General features: G+C 42.9%; 1 protein-coding gene across 1 annotated transcript in view; it reads right to left on the reverse strand.

Annotated features, from left to right (window-relative positions):
- Positions 1 to 19932, reverse strand: part of Cfap61 (cilia and flagella associated protein 61) — a 266015-nt gene that overhangs the window by 85305 nt on the left and 160778 nt on the right. Inside the window, exons 18-20 of the mRNA XM_051183146.1 lie at positions 13993 to 14091; positions 7865 to 8033; positions 813 to 987 (exon numbers count right to left, since the gene is read on the reverse strand). Of these exons, the coding sequence (XP_051039103.1) occupies positions 813 to 987; positions 7865 to 8033; positions 13993 to 14091 (443 nt within the window). The remainder of the gene's footprint in view (positions 1 to 812; positions 988 to 7864; positions 8034 to 13992; positions 14092 to 19932) is intronic.

Genomic DNA, 19932 nt, shown 5'->3' on the forward strand with positions numbered 1-19932 from the left:
TGCCCACTTTCTGGGTACTTAGGGGTCTTTATGTTCTTGGCCTGAACTGCAGGTGAGGATGAGAACCTCAGCTCTCCCATAGGTGACCGTGGGACTCAGCCTGGCCTTAGAGAAGATGAAGGCTGAATGCCTGATCACTTCCATTTGCTGCCTTCCAGGTTTCAAGCAAAAACACAGGGGCAGCCAGGCTCTGTTCCAGTTGTCTCACGAGTCAAACAATTTCAATGAAATCCAAACAATGGTGAAGATGATGCTCGGGAAATGCTTTTGAGAGGCGCAGGCATTTGAACAAATGTTTTACTTTCACAGTTGGGTTCAAAAAGTGGTCTGCAGCTCGAATGTGTCTATTTGTGGGGAGGACTGTGCAGGCAACAGCAAGCAAGAGAACAATGGGTCTTGAAAAGAAGAAAGGGGCCCTTCCAACGCCCGCCTTTCTTCCTCCTCCTGGGTCTTTTCAGCCTCACAAAGGGAGACATATTTTCCATATAATTGCTAAACATGTTTGCTTATTAAATTATTCTTTAATTAGTTAATGATTTTAGCCATGCTTTGCTCTTCGGATATTCATTTTGTGTAATAAAATAATTATAGATAATTAAACTATCTCAAGCCTTTTTCTTTCCCCCAGAAAACATTCTGGGTATCCAAAAATGACAACAAGTTGTAAATTAATCTGGAAAACAAAGCATGACAGATGAATGATTTGGTTGGAATTAATTAGACACTAATTATATACTGGAACTAGATGAAGAATGAGACTCATTATAAAAATAAAACGCTATTCTGAAAGGCTGCAGTTACAGTAACTTTACCTTCTGTGAGGATGGAGTTGTTTCTCATCCAAATGAGTGCCTTAACACAGTCTTCCTCGTCATTGAGGATGAAGAGGTTGTAAGGAACTTTCCCAGTGTACCTCCGCTTGCTGTTCTCCAGAACTTCTCTGTTAGTCAGGTGTTGACTCATGTCAGCCCCTGTGGGGCATGGAACCTGAGGCGTATTACAGAGAAATGGTCAAATTAGTGGTGACATGGTTGGAGGAAAAAGTCTATATCCGTACTGTGCTGTGGCCTTTTCTGTTCCCAGATATAATTACTTAGGTTTTAATAGAGAGGGAAAGAAATGCTCAGGTCACCCAATGCTATGCCATCAGTTATTTCAAAACTCAGAGGCAGAAACCAGCCACTTACTACATTCTGAGCCACACTGTTCTTGTAGGTCAGTGATCTGGGGACTAGACAAGGGGCAGCTTGTCTATGCTAAAATGGCTGGGGCCTTGGCTTGGAAGACTCAACAGCTAGTGGTGACTTGAGGCTCCAGGGATGGACTCATCTGGACATAAGGCCAGTCCTTTTACTTTCCTCCAAAGAGCATGAACAATAGCCTACACCAGCAAGTTGTCATCAACTGTTCGAAAGCTGCTGCTCCCTGTGGTGTGGAATACCCACTTATAACGTGGGTATCTCACACTGCACAGCTGGGTTTCCAGGGAAAAGGTCTTGAGAAAGGTGCTGCACACTCTTCTCCAGCTTAGTCCTGGGACCCCCAAAGTATCCCCACACAAGATTCTGTTCTTCACAGGGCAGCTATAGCGATCTGCCCAGGATTAGAGAATAAAATGCCTTAAGAAGATTGGAATGCTCTGGGTCTAGCAGAAAGGGCTATACATAGTTAAAACCATCTTCTGTGCTAAAACCATTTCTTCAGTTGCTAAATTTTAAGTCTACAGAGGAGCCGTGGAGAACATGGAAGACTAGTGTTGAGTTATAAAATGTATAAGGTATAAGGCTGTCATTCACTTTATCAGGAGAGAATTTCCCTACTTCATTCTCTCTCTCATGCACTCATACATGCTCACGCGCATGCAAGTATGCATGTGCGCGCACACACACACACACACACACACACACACACACACGCATGCACGCGCACATACACACACACACACACAGTTTTCCCTTATATGATTTCTGCTCTTTCTGTTGATACATGCATGAATGGGAACAGAAATTCTCCTCTGCAAAAAGAAAAATGACAATGAAATTACAATCAAGGATGATGGCCAACACTGGTTCTTCATGTTGAGAACACTCTGGCAACCAGAAATCTTGTGCCTTAGTCAAAGAGTTCAGCAATGCCTTAGCTCCATCCAGCCATTGCCAGGGAACAGCACAGGCTCAGGATGGCCAGATCTGATTTCTCAAGAAATGTTAAAGCCTTGGGTTTGCATGTAGACTCTTGACTTTTTATTTCTGATTCAAATTAAAACCAAACAAACACTGTTGTTAACACCTAATAAAATGGCATGGTTGTTTGAGATTGCTCAGTAGGCCACTATTCTGGCCCTTCACTCTGCCTGCCAGTTGGAAATCATGTGGACAAAGAGGCAGCCTAGGGGAAAAAAAATGAGCCTTTGGTAGAAGATCTTTTTTGGACCATGTGGCAGATTCACAATGGAAGACCTAAACTGTGAGTCAGGAAGAGTTCTACAATGACAATGGGCACAAAAGCTTGTTTGTAATACAAGACCTTGGATGAATCACACATTTCACTCCCCTTCAGTCCTTGACTGTAGTCATTTTATAAAATAGGGAAGAGGGCATGACTGTGAGGGTTCCATCAGCTACCCTGATTTGTCTCATAGAGATCACACAATAACCTTAAGGACTGCTACCACCCTGATGATTCTAGGGACAATCACATTCATATCCCAGGCATGAACATTCCTTCTGGAAGCAGATTTTCAGGCTATGAGAAAGTACAGTATTTTCTATCTTTCTGGGTAGATGTCCTAAATCTGGGCCATGATGTATGAACCTAAGTTCTTCTCTCCACAAAGACCCTAGCAAAGTCTGAGAACTGGCCGGTCATCTGGTCAACCCCAAGGAATGAGGATTCTTACAGCTAAGCATCTCAGTGCCTTAGTAGCACCTGAGTGCCTAAGCAACTCAAGCCTTAGTAGAAGCTGTTTGTTCTTTCTCTTCCTCAGTGTAATTCTTGGAAATGAATAAAATCACCATGACTTTCTGTTTTTGTGATGTATCCTTTGATACAATCATGTTCAGCAGGGAAGGAGTTTGGAGCTGCTGCCTACACTGGCATCATGAGTTTCCTTTCTCTAAGTTTCCTTTGCTGAATATTTCTGCTTTTTGTGGATTTGCTTCAATAATCTATCACTGTGTATTTCCCATTAAAATATTTTAATGTTTTATATTTATTTTTACGTGTGTGTGAGAGGAGAGAGGCAGAAAGAGAGACAGAGAGAGAGAGAGAGAGACAGACTGACAGACAGAAAGAGAGAGTGCTGGTGTCTACTGCTCCCTTGGAACTGAAGCTACAGGCAGTTGTGAGCCACTTAACGTGGGTCCTGGGAATCCAACTCAGGTAACCTAGAAGATGGATGCATGCTTTTAACCACTAAGCTATCTCTCATGCTCTTATTCCTTGCCCCCACCCCCAAGTGGGGAGGGTATGCCTACCATGGTGCATTTGTAGAGATCAGATGACAGCTTACAGGAATAATATTTCTACTTACATCATACGGGTTCCAGGGATCAAACTCAGACTGTCAGTCTTAGTAGCAAGTGCCTGTATCCACTGAGCCATCTAACTGATTTATTTTCTTTTTAATTTATGTGTATGTGTGTATGTGTAGGTGAGTGCTTATGTGTCTGTGTATGTCTGTGTGAGTATATGCCACATGTGTGTTGATACCCTTGGAGGCCAAAAGACAGGTGGTTGTGAGCCACCTGATATAATTGCTGGGAACGGAACTCAGGTCTTCTGCAAGAGCATTAAGTGCTTTTAACCACTGAGCCATTTCTCCAGCTCCTTAACTATCCTTTTACTTAAAAAAAAAATTAGGGTCATTTTAATTGAATGCTTTTCTCACATTTCAAATGAGGTGTAAACCTGGTCTTGATCTTATATCAGGGTAGCTTGAAACCATGATATTCTCTGCCATAATTTGTATTTCCTCCTATGCTATTCTGGTTTGTACTTTTACCACTGTATCCATTGCCTTTCTTTTCTCACCTTGTCCATGGTTTGGTGGGTGAATTTCTGCTCCTCAGCATACTTAGGCTCAGTTCCTCTCAACTGAGAGACTTCATCATTGAAATGCGCCCATTGGGCTTCTGTGCTTGTAAACAATGCCTACTCCTCCCTTTTCATCAGTTTCCTGATCTTTATTACATTAGTTTACTTTGAGGATTATTAGTTTTCTATTTAGCAGGTTATGTTCAAAATTCCAATGATTTACATTACTCATTGAAGTTATCTATGGAGCTACTACCCGTGCCCTCTAATGATTGTAAAACTCTGAATTCCCTCTCTGTTATTTGGAATACAAGTTAAAGCAATAAGTAAATAAGCCAAAAGCAACAAACAAACCAAAGACAGGAGATAATTTTCCTGAGGTCTTGCATGTAAAGAATAGCTTCTGAGACTTAGGTGGGCATGCAGTTCTCAAATTATCACATTGCCTCCAGAATTCCATGTTGCTAGTTCTGCTTTCTTTTGTCATTTAGTGCCAGACGGGAGCTTGTTTATGCCTTCATTATTTTTATCCTTTTAGGGGGAGCACTTGACAATCTGATATTTTTCTTCTGAAATTTGTTTGTTGCCCCCATCATTCTCACAGAACAATGAGAAATGCCTCATTCTTTGACATTTGCCAGAACGTAACTAAATGAAAAAAAAAAAAAAAGTCTCTGATTCTGCTTGGAATCAATCAAGTGGACAATTCTTTTCTGGAGTAGGGAGAGTTTTCTGCTAGCAATCTTAAATTCTTCTCACGAGTCTATCCAGAGATGAGTCTCAGACTCCAGTTCTCAGATGAGAGTGTCCCCCTTCCCTTCACGAAGGTGCCTCTCTCAGGTCTGTTCCTGGGAGAGACACCAGTGTGCATATTTCTGTGTGTACCTAACTCTCTTTTTTTTTTTTTTTTTTTTTTTTTTTTGCTTTATTTTCCCCTTATATTCCCACCCCCTGCCACCCCCAGTTTTCTGAAGAGATCTCTTCAATTTCTCCTTCCTAGAGAAATCCATGTAATCCCTCTTTGTGTTCTCCTTGCTATCTAGCTTCTCTGGGACTGTTGACTGTAGCCTGGTTATCCTTTACAGCTAATACCCACACTCATAGTGTACATACCGTGTTTGTCATTGTGGGTCTGGGTTACCTCACTCAGGATGATTTTCTTCCTAGTTCCACTGATTTGCCTGCAAATTTCATGTCATCCCTTCAGCCACACATTTTTACTTGCTTTTCGTAGGCAGCATGTTTCTGAGCCACACCCAGCTTATTCCTGCAGCTCTGTCTCTCACTTGTCTCTCCACTTACTGGCTTCTGGGAGACACCGACCCTTCAGCAGCCTATGCCTCAGTTTTGTTTTGGCTTTTGCCAAAATCACTGCCTTTGACAAGTTTTCCTCTTTCAACAAGGTTGCCCAAATCTGGGCATGAGAAGGCATCTCCCCACTTCAACAAACAGTCCATGAGGCATGTGGCTGCGTGACTTCACTACAAAGTAACCTGAGAGGGGTGTTCAGAGCTGGCATGTGCTCACCAACAAAAAATAATAAAAATGGGCTGAAGAGATGGTTCAGCAGCTAAGAGCACTTGTTCTTCTTCTAGAGGACCCAAGTTTGTTTCCCAGCACCCACATCCTCCCTGAACTCATATCAGGTAGCTCACAGACACCTGTTACTTCAGAACCTGGTGATCTGATGCCCTCTTCTGGCCTCTACAGACACCTGCACACACACACACACACACACACACACACACACACACACACACACACAACATTAAAAAAGTTTTTAAATTGATGGGAGGGTTGATAAGGGAGGCAGAGGGTGTTAAAAATTAACTAGCTAGCTAAGTCTTTCTCCAGAAAGGAGAGGTCACAGGCAATCTATGACAATAATGGAGCAGGGCCAGAGGTTCCATAAATGAGCTGTTTGGAACTCTGAAGATCACTGCTGAAGAAGGGTAGGGATGCTTCAAACTGGGGAGCTCAGAAAAGCGGGCTTGCAAGTAGGAGTAGGTTAGGCATGAACCCAGCCCTCATCACTCCTGTTCTTCATTACAGCTCAGGCTTTGCTTTGTGGCCAGATTCTCTGAATAAAATCAAATCAAAACAAACAAACAAACAAAAAACCTTAAATGGCATATATTTAGATATTGAAAACATTGCAGAATGGTTTAGACTGAGGTGTGCTGACTGGAGGCTAGGGTTTGTAATTATATGTTATGAGAGGCTGTCTTCTGGCTTTGGGGTTAAGTTCTACTGTCCTCATTTTAATTTGGCTTACAAATCAGGGACAAAACCATGCTAGCTGGAGTGAAGGATACTGGAAAAGCCATAAGGACTAGAAGGTCCCCGGTGGATTCAGCTGCCCTTTCTCTATCACTCTATGTACCTTTGATTTTTATGTCCTTCTGGAAAAATTAAATTGGAACTCCCCTTTATCACTTCTTCATTTCATTTTTCCTGTTGTAAAAAGGGCAAGAGCTTAATGTGCTGCTGAGTAAAGCTGCAGGGGCAGCTGGGCACACATGGGCAGATGCCCGGGTCTCTGGGCAGCTGGCTGAGTCCTCTGCTCCATTTCCAAAGTGTGCAATTGCAGGCAGTGGCTGCAACCAGTGGGCAGGTAAGGGGGAACAAGCTAACAGGGCGCAGTGTATTTCATTTAGTGAAAAGTAGAAGGAATTCTTAAATAGCAAAAGGAAGCATCTCCCCACTTACTTTTATTCTTTAACCAGGAAGATTTTTTTTTAACCCTCCAAGAATAAGGCTTATTTTTTTTTTTAAACTTCAAAGACTTTTCTTTTTAAAGATTGATCCAAGCCACTCAAATTGCAGCCCATTCACTGCAGCATTGGCCTCCCTGGGGAGTTTGCTCCCCGCACTCTGATTGCTCCCTGCTCAGAGCTTGCATCTTAAAGGCATGCTCAGGGGTGGTGTGCAACCAAGCAGTTTGGGAAGTGTTGCTGTAAGGTGCATGTAAGGCATTCGCGTCAAGAAAGTTAAGTGGCTCCCCACCTCAGTTGGAGCCATCTGGGAAGCCGAGGAAAAACACTGATGACCAGCCAGTCCCACCTAGCATAACTGAAGCAATTCCTGGGGACACAGGTGTAGATATGTTTTGAAAGCACCCAGGGAAGTCTAAACGTGCAGCCAAAGCTGCGGGCATCCATTCAGCAATACCGTGGCTATTCAGCACATGCAAAGCATAGGTAGCCTGGTGAGATGGTTTCGGAACCCATCCATAAGTTACAAAGTAAACCGGCTTACTGGGAAGATGCCTGGTTTTCATGCACCGCACACGGCAGTGTGGGAAGCCCAGGATCTGCTGTCCTCAGACAGCCATGCTTTAGTCAGACATGGTCACTGGGAAACTAGTCGATCTGGTTTCCTAGTTTTATAACTGAGAGACAAAATAAAATAAGGGTTGACAGAAGGTGCACATGTTTGAAATACTTCGGCGTGAGCAGCTCACCCCAGCCAAATGCTAGCCTCTTGAGGCATAAATTAATTTAGCACAAATGCATGCCTGGTTGGGTCTGGAGTCTGCTATGATGATCCATAAGTGTTAGACTTTGGGACAACAGCTTCAGGAATGACATTTCTCCAACTAGCTGTGATTTTTATCCCCCCATCAACAGAATGTTTTTCTTGGAATGGCTTTCCTGGGAGGGTTTGCAGACACCATTCTGGTCATGTGTGCAGGCCTTCTGAAGAGCACTTTTATGAATATAGAGTGGCAGCTGTGTGGGAAGACGCTCTTTGCTCAGAGAGTGTGCGCTGCAGTGAGCATATTGTCATCTCCGCGTGCGCCAGCAGTGCCCCGGGTGCACAGCCTTACCTGGTACTGCTGCCCAGTACAGAGAATGAGGTGGTCGTAGAATACAGTCTCATTCTTGGAAACCACAACATGCTTGGCTGCTCGGTCTATGCCCGTCATCCTACCAACCACAATGTTAACCCAGGAGCACAGTGACATCAATGCATAATCTTTATCATTAAAACAGTGGCTGCAAAGAGAGAAACTCCATCAGTGACATTTGAGCAGCTGACAGTGGGCATTAATTAGACATCTGGCGAGCTGGTTCAAGTCCCCTAGTGAGCTAGATTTGTGCCCTTGCTGTGAGCTTACCAGGACCAAAACTTAGAGATTTTATTATTTTTTTTTCCTTATGAAACACTTAAGTCACAAATTGACATCCTCCTATTAAGGCTAAATTGTTCCGCCTGGCTTAGACAAGTCCAAAAGGGAGAGGGTTTGTGACTGTGTGTGAGATCACCTAGACATCCTTCTATCCCTATTTCATGGTGATCCAAAATCTACTTGAACTGTTAAATTGTCCTACTGGCCACAGACTTCAAAGGAATGAAGAAGGAGGAATATGACACTCTGGGGGACCCCCAAAGGCAGGGGTCAGGGTCCAAAAGTGTGAAAGATCCTTCTTATTTGATGTAAAGGACTCTTTCCTTCTGCGCTAGTGACAAAAGCCACTTATGGAAAATGTCAAGGAGTTAAGTTCACAACAAGTACAATGCCTGGAGATTTGGGAGCCTAGTATGTAGGGCAGAGGTGATTGATGGGGAGCCAGCACTTTCACATACATCAGCCTAGCGTGGGTGAGTGTGCTCAGGTTATGGGGTACTGGGCGCTGAATGGGCTTTCTTTCTTTCCTTTTCTTTTTTTACCCCTCTGGCTCTGTTTCAATTGTACACTGTTGTAAAGTAACAGAAACAGGATTCCTGTGATTTGAGTTTATGCAGAGAGGGTTTTATGTGAAATCTGTCAAATTTTTATGCAGGGGTTTATGGAATTTTCTCAAAGGTTTCACCTTACGTAGGTGACATTTTAATGACCTTGATCTGAAGACTGGGAATCTGCAGTGACAGGAGAGTGGGTAATTCATTTACATTTAGGCTGCATTATCTTTTCTGGAAAGAACTGTGCCAAGGTCTGTATCTTTCTTCTTTTGCCAATGAGCCTGGACCCCAGGGACCCTTTATCCCTGTTTCCTCACCTCTCAGCATAGGATAATGAGCCCATCCAGTGTGCCTCCACCACTGTGAAAGATGGGCGCGAGAATGTGGGAGATACTGTTTTGTCAAGTGTGATGCATATGTGCGGGCTCTTATTCTAAATAATATTAATGATACATAATCCTGTTTACTCTCTTTGGAGGCAAACAGGGCTCTGAAGTGGTAATGGGAGGACATTTTTTTCTTTTTGATCCACACACGAGTCTAGTCTCACCACACAAAGAGAATTCTCGTAATGGATGCACATTAGACCCCGTTAACGGGGCCTGTGAAAAGAGATGGGAGCACTAGGCTTTGTGTTGCTCCACGAAACAACGCTTAAAAACAAGAAAATTTCTCCTTAATAAAAAAAAAAAAAAAAAAAAGGAAAATAAGGAGCTGGCCTGTCACAGGAAAATAATGGATAGTGAGATGAAAATCTTAAAAAAAAAAATGATAGTTTTACAAGAATATATGAAACTTCGCTGTTTCCACACAGTCACAGGAAACACACAAAGGACTATTTGTATTTGCGATGTGGTCCCTACTGCAAGCCATCCAAGATGAGGAAAAAAATTAAATATAGTTAGAGCCCAGGATTAGTCTTAGGAGGATTTGCCCAAAGATAAAAGCTCTCTGGGGAAATTTGTGGGTGGCTAAGACAATGCTGTTTCTAATGACAGTGGGACAGTACTGTTGGCAATGCCAGAATGCATATTTCACAGCTGGAATCTGAAACTCTGTCTGGGAGGAGCTGACACTTGGGAATACTCCATTTTAAAGGTTTGTTGAGACACACGAGGGAGTACTGAAGACTGTGGTTGATGCCCACACAGTCTGCCAACTTTCTCAGTTTAAAGTTCTATTGTGTATGCTCACAGTCCCCATTTTGGATACTGCTACCCCTCTGGACTGTCTGTAGTGTCTCCATCAGATGAGTGGAATTATCTATTGGAGAAAAAATAATCTCCATTTTTGTCTTTTGTCTTTTGTTTTCCAGGGAGCTTTACAAGCTTCAACACAGTAGAGATTGTTTCATGGCTTCACACCATCGCCTGGTCCTCTGGAGAAAGAGACAAGGAAGCACAGAAGTTATACTCATGAGAGTTCATCTTTCACGAGCAAGCTTAGTGCTGACTCAGACACCTGGGGACAGCATCTTGTGGGAGAGCGCTTGCCTGAAGTGCACAAAAAGAAAAAGAAAAATGGAAAGCCGTTGTTATAGAAAAATCTGGAGAAACAGCTGGACATGGTGGCACAGGCCTCCATCCCACCACTCGGCAGGAGGATGAGCATTTGAGATCAGCCTGGGATCGATCCACAGTGAGTCTGTGTCTCAATAAACACATAAAAACAGGATGGGGAAATTTCTGAAAGATGGCATAGACAAGATATACAAGTGTACAAGGTGTGGCCTTCTTGTCAATGTTTTACAGGCCCAAAACCTGATAGTAAGAAACAGCCCAAGCCCTTAGGTGCACAGTCAGAAGTCACTTCACAGAAATGAATGTTGAGTCTGAACAGATTCATGCCTCAAAGAGGCAGAATTCTTCAGAGGTGGAAAGAAACTTCGGGTTTGTAGGGGATTAGCTGTGACACACTGGGAAGAAGGGCCACTGCAATTAACTTTCAATTATTCAGGGTTGATTGGCCAATTAGTGGCTTTCCCCTGCTTCCTGTTCCTCTTCCCTCCCACACCTTCTTCCAGCTGCCACCTAGGTACATCGTTAGCACCTCAACAGAGGCTAGACTGGGAGGTGGGGGGGGGGGTGGAGAAGACAGAAATGGCTATTTATTAAAAAATATCAACAACAATAATGAAGCAACAATAATGAGCACTAAAGACAAGCTCACAGTTCACACTGAGAAGAAGGAATCTGGATTATTAGATTTATGTATGTTATTTGCACTTATTATTATTGAACACCAGGATCCCAGGCAAGTTCCTCTCTGAGGACCATTTGGAAGACAGTGTCCTGTTCCGGGTGCAGCCTGTGGTTCCTGAGCATCAAGATAATGGGAAGGTTCCCACCCAGGTGGGTCTGGCTGCTGGGTCTCGTCCTTCACGGGGAGGATATCTGCTGCTTCTTCTGGGGTGGTTCTCACTTTTTCTACATTATAAAATTCCTGCTCTGGTGGAGTGCAGGATTGGGGGATTGGAGACAATAGATGCCATCTTAAAAAGAAAATTAGGTAATATTTAGGAGAATTTCGAGTTGGAAAAAAAATAGAGAAAAGTAAGATTTAGTTAAGTGGTTGGGATGAATGAGAGAGTCAGGGTAGATGGTAGGAAAGGGGACATCTAAGAAAAAAGCGAAGGTTTGTCTGCTGTATTGATTGCCAGTCTGGAGAAAATGGAGAGAACTGAGCAGAAGTAATGAAAGATGTTGTAGAAGTTTGAATGTCATTGGCCCCCATAAGCTCATAGGGAGTGACACTATTAGGAGGTATGGCTGTGTTACAATAGGTATGGCCTTTTTGGAGGAAGTGTGTCACTATGGGGGTGGGTTTTGAGGTCTCATATATGCACAAGCCAGTGTCCCAGACCACTTCCTGTTGCCTTCAGGTCAAGATGTGGGACTCACATCTTCTCCAGTATCATGTCTGCCTACATGCCACCACGACACATCATGATGGTAATGGGCTAAACTGTAAACCAATTAAATGTGTTTATAATAGTTGCTGTGGTCAGAGTGAATCTTCATAGCAACAGAAACCCCAAATACAGTCAGTGAAAAAGACCTTATAAAGTTCATGCATTCTAGAACATTCTGTGATGACAAAAGCACTCTGAAGTGAGCTGTGCTAGTATAATAGTGGCGTGCTTAACTGTTTGAGCCAAAAGTGCAAATGTGATCAGGGAAATTTTCAACTCATCTAATTATTTTAAGTGGAAATAACCCCTTGTAGTCTGTAGCTACTCAACTGGACAGTAGAGTTCCCAAAGACAAGTAGCCGATATCATCCAAATCACGTGTGTGTGTGTGTGTGTGTGTGTGTGTGTGTGTGTGTGTGTGTGTGTGTTGAGAGGACAGAGACAAGGGTAAAGACGGTAAAGATACAAGATTACTCCTCATAGCTGCTCTTGCTGCCTATGTGTGTCTCACCTGAAGGAAATCAGATACATTGTTCTCACTAGGTCACACTCAACCTCCAGATGGGCAGAAACTTCCAACAAGGTGGCTGACTTAAATTCCCATTTCTGGGGAATCATGTAATTTACAGAATGTGAAAGCAGGGCTGGTGAGTCAGCTCAGCAGGTAAGAGTGCTGTTGCTCTTGCAAAAGACCTGGGCTTAGTTCCCAGCACCCATATGGTGGCCCACCTGATGCTCTCTTTTGACCTCAGCATGGACACACATGGCACACAGGCATACATATTGGTAGAACAGTCATGCATATAAAATAAATCTTTAAAAAATATGAAAATGAGAAGGGGAAAGAGAGATATCCATGGGTGTATCCCCCTCCTCCTGGCTAGGACTTGGTGTTATGCTTACTTTAATAAAAAAAAATTCAGCATACTTTATTGAGCATATACTTTTCACAATCAATCAAGAAAGCCTAAGTCCAAGAGAAATAAAACCCCTTGTCTAGACTGTGGTGGTAGGAGTGGTTCTAGATCAGCACACACATATACACACCCAGCTCAAACTCCATATATTTCTAATTGTGCTGAATGGCATTCTTGATTTATATAATAAATGTACTATATACCTATATATATCAAAGTGCATGGTCGAATAAAGGTGGGGTTGATAGCTTATTGTGAAGCACTTGCCTAGTATACTCAGGTCCCCAGGTTGTAGCCCTACCACTACAAACCACAGCAACAGAATTATGCAGAGTGAGGAAGGTGTTAATTGAAAACGGGCCTGGTCCTACTGGTAAAGAAGGGGAGGGTTTTCCCAGTGGAGGTAAAACAAAAGGAAAGTGAGTTCTTCATCAAAGATTCTGCAGAGCCCCCACCCCACCTGGAAAGGGGATGATTGACCTTTCTTTCTCTTCACTTTGAACATCGGGAGTCAATTTCTCCAATGCAGAAAGCCTGCGTTTTGCTACCAGAAACAAATTACTGGAGGCTGCGTAATAAGGAAATGCCATTTCTAAGAACAGGTGTTGTCAAACAGTGGTTCTGCTGGGACAAGAAGGGCATAGCTCTCCTGGCCTGGTGAGGACAGTTCTAAGCTAGCTCCAGGTGCCTATGGTTTGGAGGGGTGGGAGAAAGGCTCACACCCTAAGTTGGTGCCTATGGGGTAGACTCCTGGACACAGTTTCTCTGTCCTATTCCTCAGACCCCAATGTAGAGGTAGCTGGGCTTGTGAGATCCATCTGACTGCAGGGACAGGGAAGCTTGTCTCCCCTATAGATGCTAGCCCTGTCCTGCCATGCTGGACCATTCACTCACTTTCCTGCTGGTCTTGTGTTAACTTGGCCCAAGCTAGAGTCATCTGAAAGAAGGGAAACTTAACTGAAAAGATGCCTCCACAAGATGCAGGTATAGGGCATTTTCTTAATAATTGATTGAGGCAGGGCCCAGCACATGGTGGGTGGTGCTATTCCTGGGATGGTGGTCCTGAGTCCTGTAAGAAAGCAGGCTGAGCAAGCCAAGAGGAGCAAGCCAGTAAGCAGCATCCCTCCATGGCCTCAGTCGGCATCAAAATCTGCCTCCAGGTTCCTAACCCATTTGTGTTCCTGTCCTGACTCCCTTCAATGGTGACAGTGATATGGAAGTGTGAGCCAAATAAATGCTTTCCTCCCCAAGTTGCTTTGGTCATGGTGTTTTACCACAATAGAAACCCTAACTAAGACACACTCTGATGGTTTGAACTTTTATTTCCCAATTAATGCCTACTCTAGGAGAAAAGCCCTCTATATTCCCCTTTGAAATCTATTATTTAACATTAAAAAAAAAATAAAAGACTGCACATGAATTAGGAAGGAAAATGAATCATACTCGCTTGCTAAAAACTTCCTTTGTTCGTTGCCCAAAAGTTTTTTTCCAGGGAGTCCATGAGTTGAAATCAGGGTGAGATTGTTAAACTTCAGGTGAGAGCTGAAGAGAAATAAAAAGAACATTTTTTAAAAAGAAGTTAAACATGGTTAAATGGAAATTTACTGTGATGCAGTTGAACTTTACTTCAGGTATCATTCAACTCTTGGCTCTTTTTACACAAATCTTCAAATAGAATCATCACAACAAAAATGGAAGGTGGTGTTATAGTGGCTAATTGCAGAAAATTCTAGAGGCTGTATAAGTGTATGGCAGACACTTTGATTTTTTAAAATTGCTTCTCCCAAATTAAAACAAAAGAAACCACAAAAAAATTGGGAGGTGGGAGATAATTCTGCATAAAGTAATAGGAAGTTTGAGTGTCGGCCTGCTTATAAGAAACTGGACTCCTAGCCACCCAAAGTACAGCACTCACTTTGAATGTATTTCACCCTGGAGTTCTTGGGGTAACATGATGATGTCAGTAGTAGCATTAGCTCTATTTTCTCAGGTGCAACTGAGGCACAATGGTTTTTCTAAGGCCACTGTCTGGCTCTGATGTTGCCTCCCCTAACCTTTGCCTATAGAGTGGTCCCCTGGAATTTGGGAGGGGGTTGATAGGACTTCCCCAGTGGACATCAAAATCTGAAGATACTTAAGTCTTTGATTCATGGTGCTGTGTGACATCCACACATAAGCTGTACACTGCCACTTGAATACTTTACGTCATATCAGAATTATAACTTGTACAAAATAAGTAGTAACTGGTATACTATGTTGTTTAGGGAATGAAGCCTGCGTGTCCTCAATGTAGTGGAATTTTTCTCATAAGGGTTTTCTGCTGATGTTGACTGAATATACAGATGGAAAACCCCACTATCTCTATGCCGGCCGCATTGTCCCAGAGACTGGAAATCGTTCAGAGGCTTTCCCAGATCACCAATCCCCACGGTTCAACACCAGCCTTTTCACTTTCAGACATATATAGTTACCCATGTCTGGGTACCAAAGTGTCACCTAACAGAAGAATATCCTAGAGAATCCTTTTTAAGAACAAGGTTGTCTCTTGGCATGGTGGCATACGATGATAATTCCAGAATTTGGGAGGCAGAGACAAGAAGATCATAAATTCCAGGCCAGTCTGGGCTACTAGTTAGAGCCTTTCTCAATAAACCACACCAAACCAAAAAGCCAAACTGTTTTCTATGTGCACCATGCTTTTCAAGCCAGAGGCACTCACAGGCATAATCATGGAGATTAATCTTCAAAACAGTCTACACTGGGGCTTTGGAGATAATCACAGGCTATGTGTATTTCACGTGTATTTCACATGAAAGAGTGAAGCAGGGCAAAGGTAAGTACTTTCTTTAAGCTCATGATGCTCCAAAGCAGCAGGGGTCTGAGGAGCTTTCCAACCCCAGGCAGCACTCCCTTTACCCGGCTGTGCCTGCCTCTGCAGGTAGGCTTGCCCAGCACCTGCAGAAAGTTCCATAAACTCGAATGCTTAGTGCTCACTCTCTAGTTACCTTTCAGTATTTTAGACACTCCTTTTGCAATTTGTCTTCTGCATAGGCAGTAAAATATTGTGGGTGAGATCTCATCCCAAGAGCCACAAAAACATTTGTCCCCTAAAAATCTCTTCTTGGTTTACATGGCCCCCTTCAATCAACCAAAAGCTAGCAAGAAGGCCTTCGCTGGGCCAGAGGAAAACCCCTGCCTTCCTTTCTCAAGAGGAGGTTGGTGATCTTCCAGCTACCAGTTTACTGGTAGTTTGTTAATTAGCTCTAAAGACAGAACTCTGGGTGATGGCACAGGGTAGGGGTGGCGCCTTGAGCACGGTGGGGGGCATGGTGGGCATGGGGATCGAGGGTGTCATGCAATACATTCAGCTGAACCTGACATATGAAAGCAGCTAAATGTTATGAAAGGTTTTGATCTCTAGTCTCTAATCATGGCTATCATTTAAGAATGAATATTCCTGTTTAATATGAAGAAAGCCAAGCATGTCTTATCCTCTAACAGAAGGCATAAAAATTCGGACTATCTTCAAATAGCCTAAAGGCTACAGTTAACCCCGCCTACTTAGGCGTGGTTACTCCACAAGCATACACCAATAACAGGTCCATGGAAAACACAAATGATATTCATGATATTCGTGATATTCACCACGGACAGTTTAAATTTACTCTGGTTCTGGATCTCCAGTCATCAAAATGCACTTTACATAGTACTAGTAAGAGCTACATACAGGCCTTTTGTATATCACCATGTAGACAGGAGGCTTAATGGTTATGCAGCTTTATCTTTTACTATCAAAACCATCCCTTTGGTATGAGTAATTTGAATTATCTAACGCTATGGATCAAATGACTTTTAAATTGCCAAATTACCACATTTTGTTATCCTGGATTGTTTTACAATTAAAAAATTTTCTCAAAAGATAAAAGAATGTTCCCAAAAGGCAGAGTATGAGTTTGTTGTTTTCTCTTCTTCTTCTTTTCTTCTTCCTTCTTCCTCCTCTTCCTCTTCTTCAACACTACCTATAATGACGCTCTCCTTGTCAAATGCCCATGGCAGCAGACGTCTTGTGATGACTTAGTATGCCAGTTCAGTGCTGATGAAGATGGCTCCTTGGAGTCGATGGGAACATGGCTCCATTTCTCTGTTTCTTCGAGTGTGGATATATTCTCAAAGTCAGCCTAGATCCATGGCAACTCTTGGGGCCCCCTCCACCCACCCGTCACATCAATATTATGGGCAGAAGGAGGGAAATGTGGTGTTAAAAGGCAGAATTCCTCAAGCCAATTATATCAAGTATAGTTTATGTGTGCCAAGAAAAAAAGTGACATGCCAACTGGGCAGCACCCAGAAACTAGAGCAGTTCCTGAAAACAATGGTAGCAGACAGTATTTGAAGAAAAGCCCCAAGAGACATATAGAAAACAACTTAGGCAATTGCAGGTTAGACAAACACCCCATTAGCTGGCGGGAGAGCCTCTGGAACCTTTACTGTGACGGAACTCACATTGGTTTGAGTTGGCCCAGTACAGGAGGAGCCTATCCCAAATCAATGGCTTCCTAGCATCGTCATTTAACAGCAGGAAGGACAATGTATTAAAGAGATCATCAGGCAGTGGCACATGACATTTCTGCTTATATTAGCAGATCTCACTGCTAATGCCACATGTCTTAGGCAAAGGAAGTTGGAAAGCATGGGTTTTCATGAAACATAGTGATTATTTCTTCCCCCTAGGAACCACATTGCCCTGTGTTCTATCACTACGCATAGAGTACAGAATGAATCCTGGGGAACAACTAGCAGTCTTGGCTTGGACTCATACCAACTCATGAAGGAAGCTTGTGGTGAGGACAAAAGAAGAATCTTAGGAACCAAGAATTTTGGCAAAATAAATAAATAAATACATGACATACTGCACAAAAATCTCAAGAAACAAAAGGAAGGCTTGCACAGGATTATGGGAGCCAAAGGGATAGAGTCATGCAGAGACTAGCAAGATAGGGTATGCCATCACAATCTTAAGCCCAGAGGACAGAGGCAGAGTGGGGGGCAAGCCAGGGAAGCTGTGCAGATGACCCTTAGGAGCTATGGCCACAATCCTACTGCCTGAAAGTTGTCGTTCATGATTTTTTTTAATTAGCCAGCTCTCCCTCATTTATACATTTATTTCTCACCCAGCTTCCTAGTCTTCATGCCCACTTCCCCAGGTGATTCCACCCATCTTACCTATTTCCCATAATGCACTTGACTATGATTTAATGTTCCTTCTGAGGTATAGATTGAATTTCTAAACGTTCCAGGGTCATCCCAAATTCAGCATGTACAAAGTAGGATGCTCCAGGGCATTCCAGATCAAATATGCAGCCAAACAGAGCTCCTGGCAGTTTCCACTCCAGTCCTTTCTCTGTCAAAGTCATGGCCAACTCACTATCTCTTTTGCTAGGAATTTGGAAGTCATCTTAGATGATGGGAGATGTCATTCTGTATATGTTTCTCATACTGGTTAATAATAAAGCACTGTTGGAAAGGAAGATAGGAGAGACAAGGAGGAAATAGGAAGTAGTAAGGAGGAGTCAAGATGGAGAGTCTGGAGAGAGCAGTATGTGGCAGCCGGCTCCGGGTAAGAAGACCACGTAAAAATACATAGATTAACACAAATGGGTTAATACTTAAGACAGAGCTAGCCGATAAGAAACTAGCACCTGGCCAATAGCATTGTATCAAATACAGAGTCTCTGTGCGTTATTTGGGGCTGTCGGCGTGGCGGCAGGACAAGACCAGGCGGCGGGTGGAAAAACCATACGGCCTTACACTTAGATTCCTCATTTCCACTTATTATACCAGTTACTGTGTCTGGTCGTTTTCACCCGATCTGTGTTCTTTAACCCCAGCCCATCTGCCACTCCCAAAACACACTGTGATAACTGACCATCCACCTGAAGAAATGGACTTAAGGTTGTGTGTCCCAATACACATTTCGCTCCTGCTCCTTGTCCACACAGCTACCAGAAATGTCTTTTTACAGTAAGTCTTATTTCAGTGGTTACTGGTTTTGGGAGTGCAGCCTTTGCAACAGAGCTGAGAAGCAAAGAGCTTGCTTGGGTTTGAGAGACACACTGTCTCAGTTGGACCCTTAGTGCTGGCTTCTTGACCTCAGGCAAGTTATTTAACCTTTTTACCTGTAAATGGGAGTGACAGAATCTAATGGGCCTTAGGGGAGCTGTGCAAATGAAAGGAGATGGGACCAAGAATGTTCAGACAGATTGGTTCAATGGATATTAATCATTTCATTGCCAGGATAGTAAGCCCAGATTCACTAGCATGGTATGTGTGTCTTTATGGTCAAGGGCTAATCTAACTTTCCCATTGTTCTTTGCAAAATCAACCTTCTCACTGTTTGCTGATGGTTCCCCATACTCTCATTCCTGCATATGGAAACACACCGGCATTGTTCTCTCTCTCTCTCTTTTATTTTGCTATGGTAGTTTACTATTCAATGGGCTACAGCAACATTTGAATGCTTGATTTGATTTAGTTCAATTGTAAAGTTTATAGAGCTGGGCATGAAATATTGAGATGAAATATTTCAGAGTTCACATTTACTTATGTATGAATATTCAGAAAGTTCCTGCAGACAGAACAGCAGGTCACTGGGTACAACTTGGCTTTGAACAAGAGCTGCAGGAAAAGGCACAGACAGCCAAGACCCAGATAAAACCTTGGTCTCAGATTTAATGGTGCTGGCTTAATGTATATCAACAATATCTAACAGCACTGTGAGCCCTCTGCTCCAAAATCAAAGGTCACCATATTGTGAGGGGGAGAAGTTCAAGTTAAGTGCTCTGGCCAATGAAACATTAAACAAGTGCACCTGCATTTTCGCAGCAAATAATTCCAGTGGGGATTTCATGTTGCTGTGGATACAAAGGGAGGAAACAGCTCAAAGATACTTGTAAAGCAGGGAGGGATTAGAGTATCCAGGGAAATAAGTAAAAGGTATTGTGTTTCATTCTGAGTTTCAGAAGGACGGCTACAAAATTAGGTCTAAACATCCTCATCCCACAAATAAAGAGGAACACACCACCAATTTATTGTGAACCGGAAAAGGACACGTAAAACTTTTCATGTTGCTTGTCAGTCTGCTAGGCGCTCACTCATTAATTTTTATATTTTTTGCTGATTTTGTGCGTGTGTGGTATGACAAAGGCAGCCAGCCAAAGAGAGTGATTTCATTAACTGGCTTTATTAATGCTTCTATTTGAACAAATAGATAAAGTAGAGAAAGAAATAATTACCTCACATCCATCTAAATGTTTCAATTTAATTTACTAATATCTCTGCTTTCAGAATTGTCCAAGATAGTGACAAAAATATTTTCCAGATGAC

The sequence above is a fragment of the Phodopus roborovskii genome, unplaced genomic scaffold (genome assembly GCF_943737965.1).
Source record: "Phodopus roborovskii unplaced genomic scaffold, PHOROB, whole genome shotgun sequence".
NCBI classification, from domain to species: domain Eukaryota; kingdom Metazoa; phylum Chordata; class Mammalia; order Rodentia; family Cricetidae; genus Phodopus; species Phodopus roborovskii.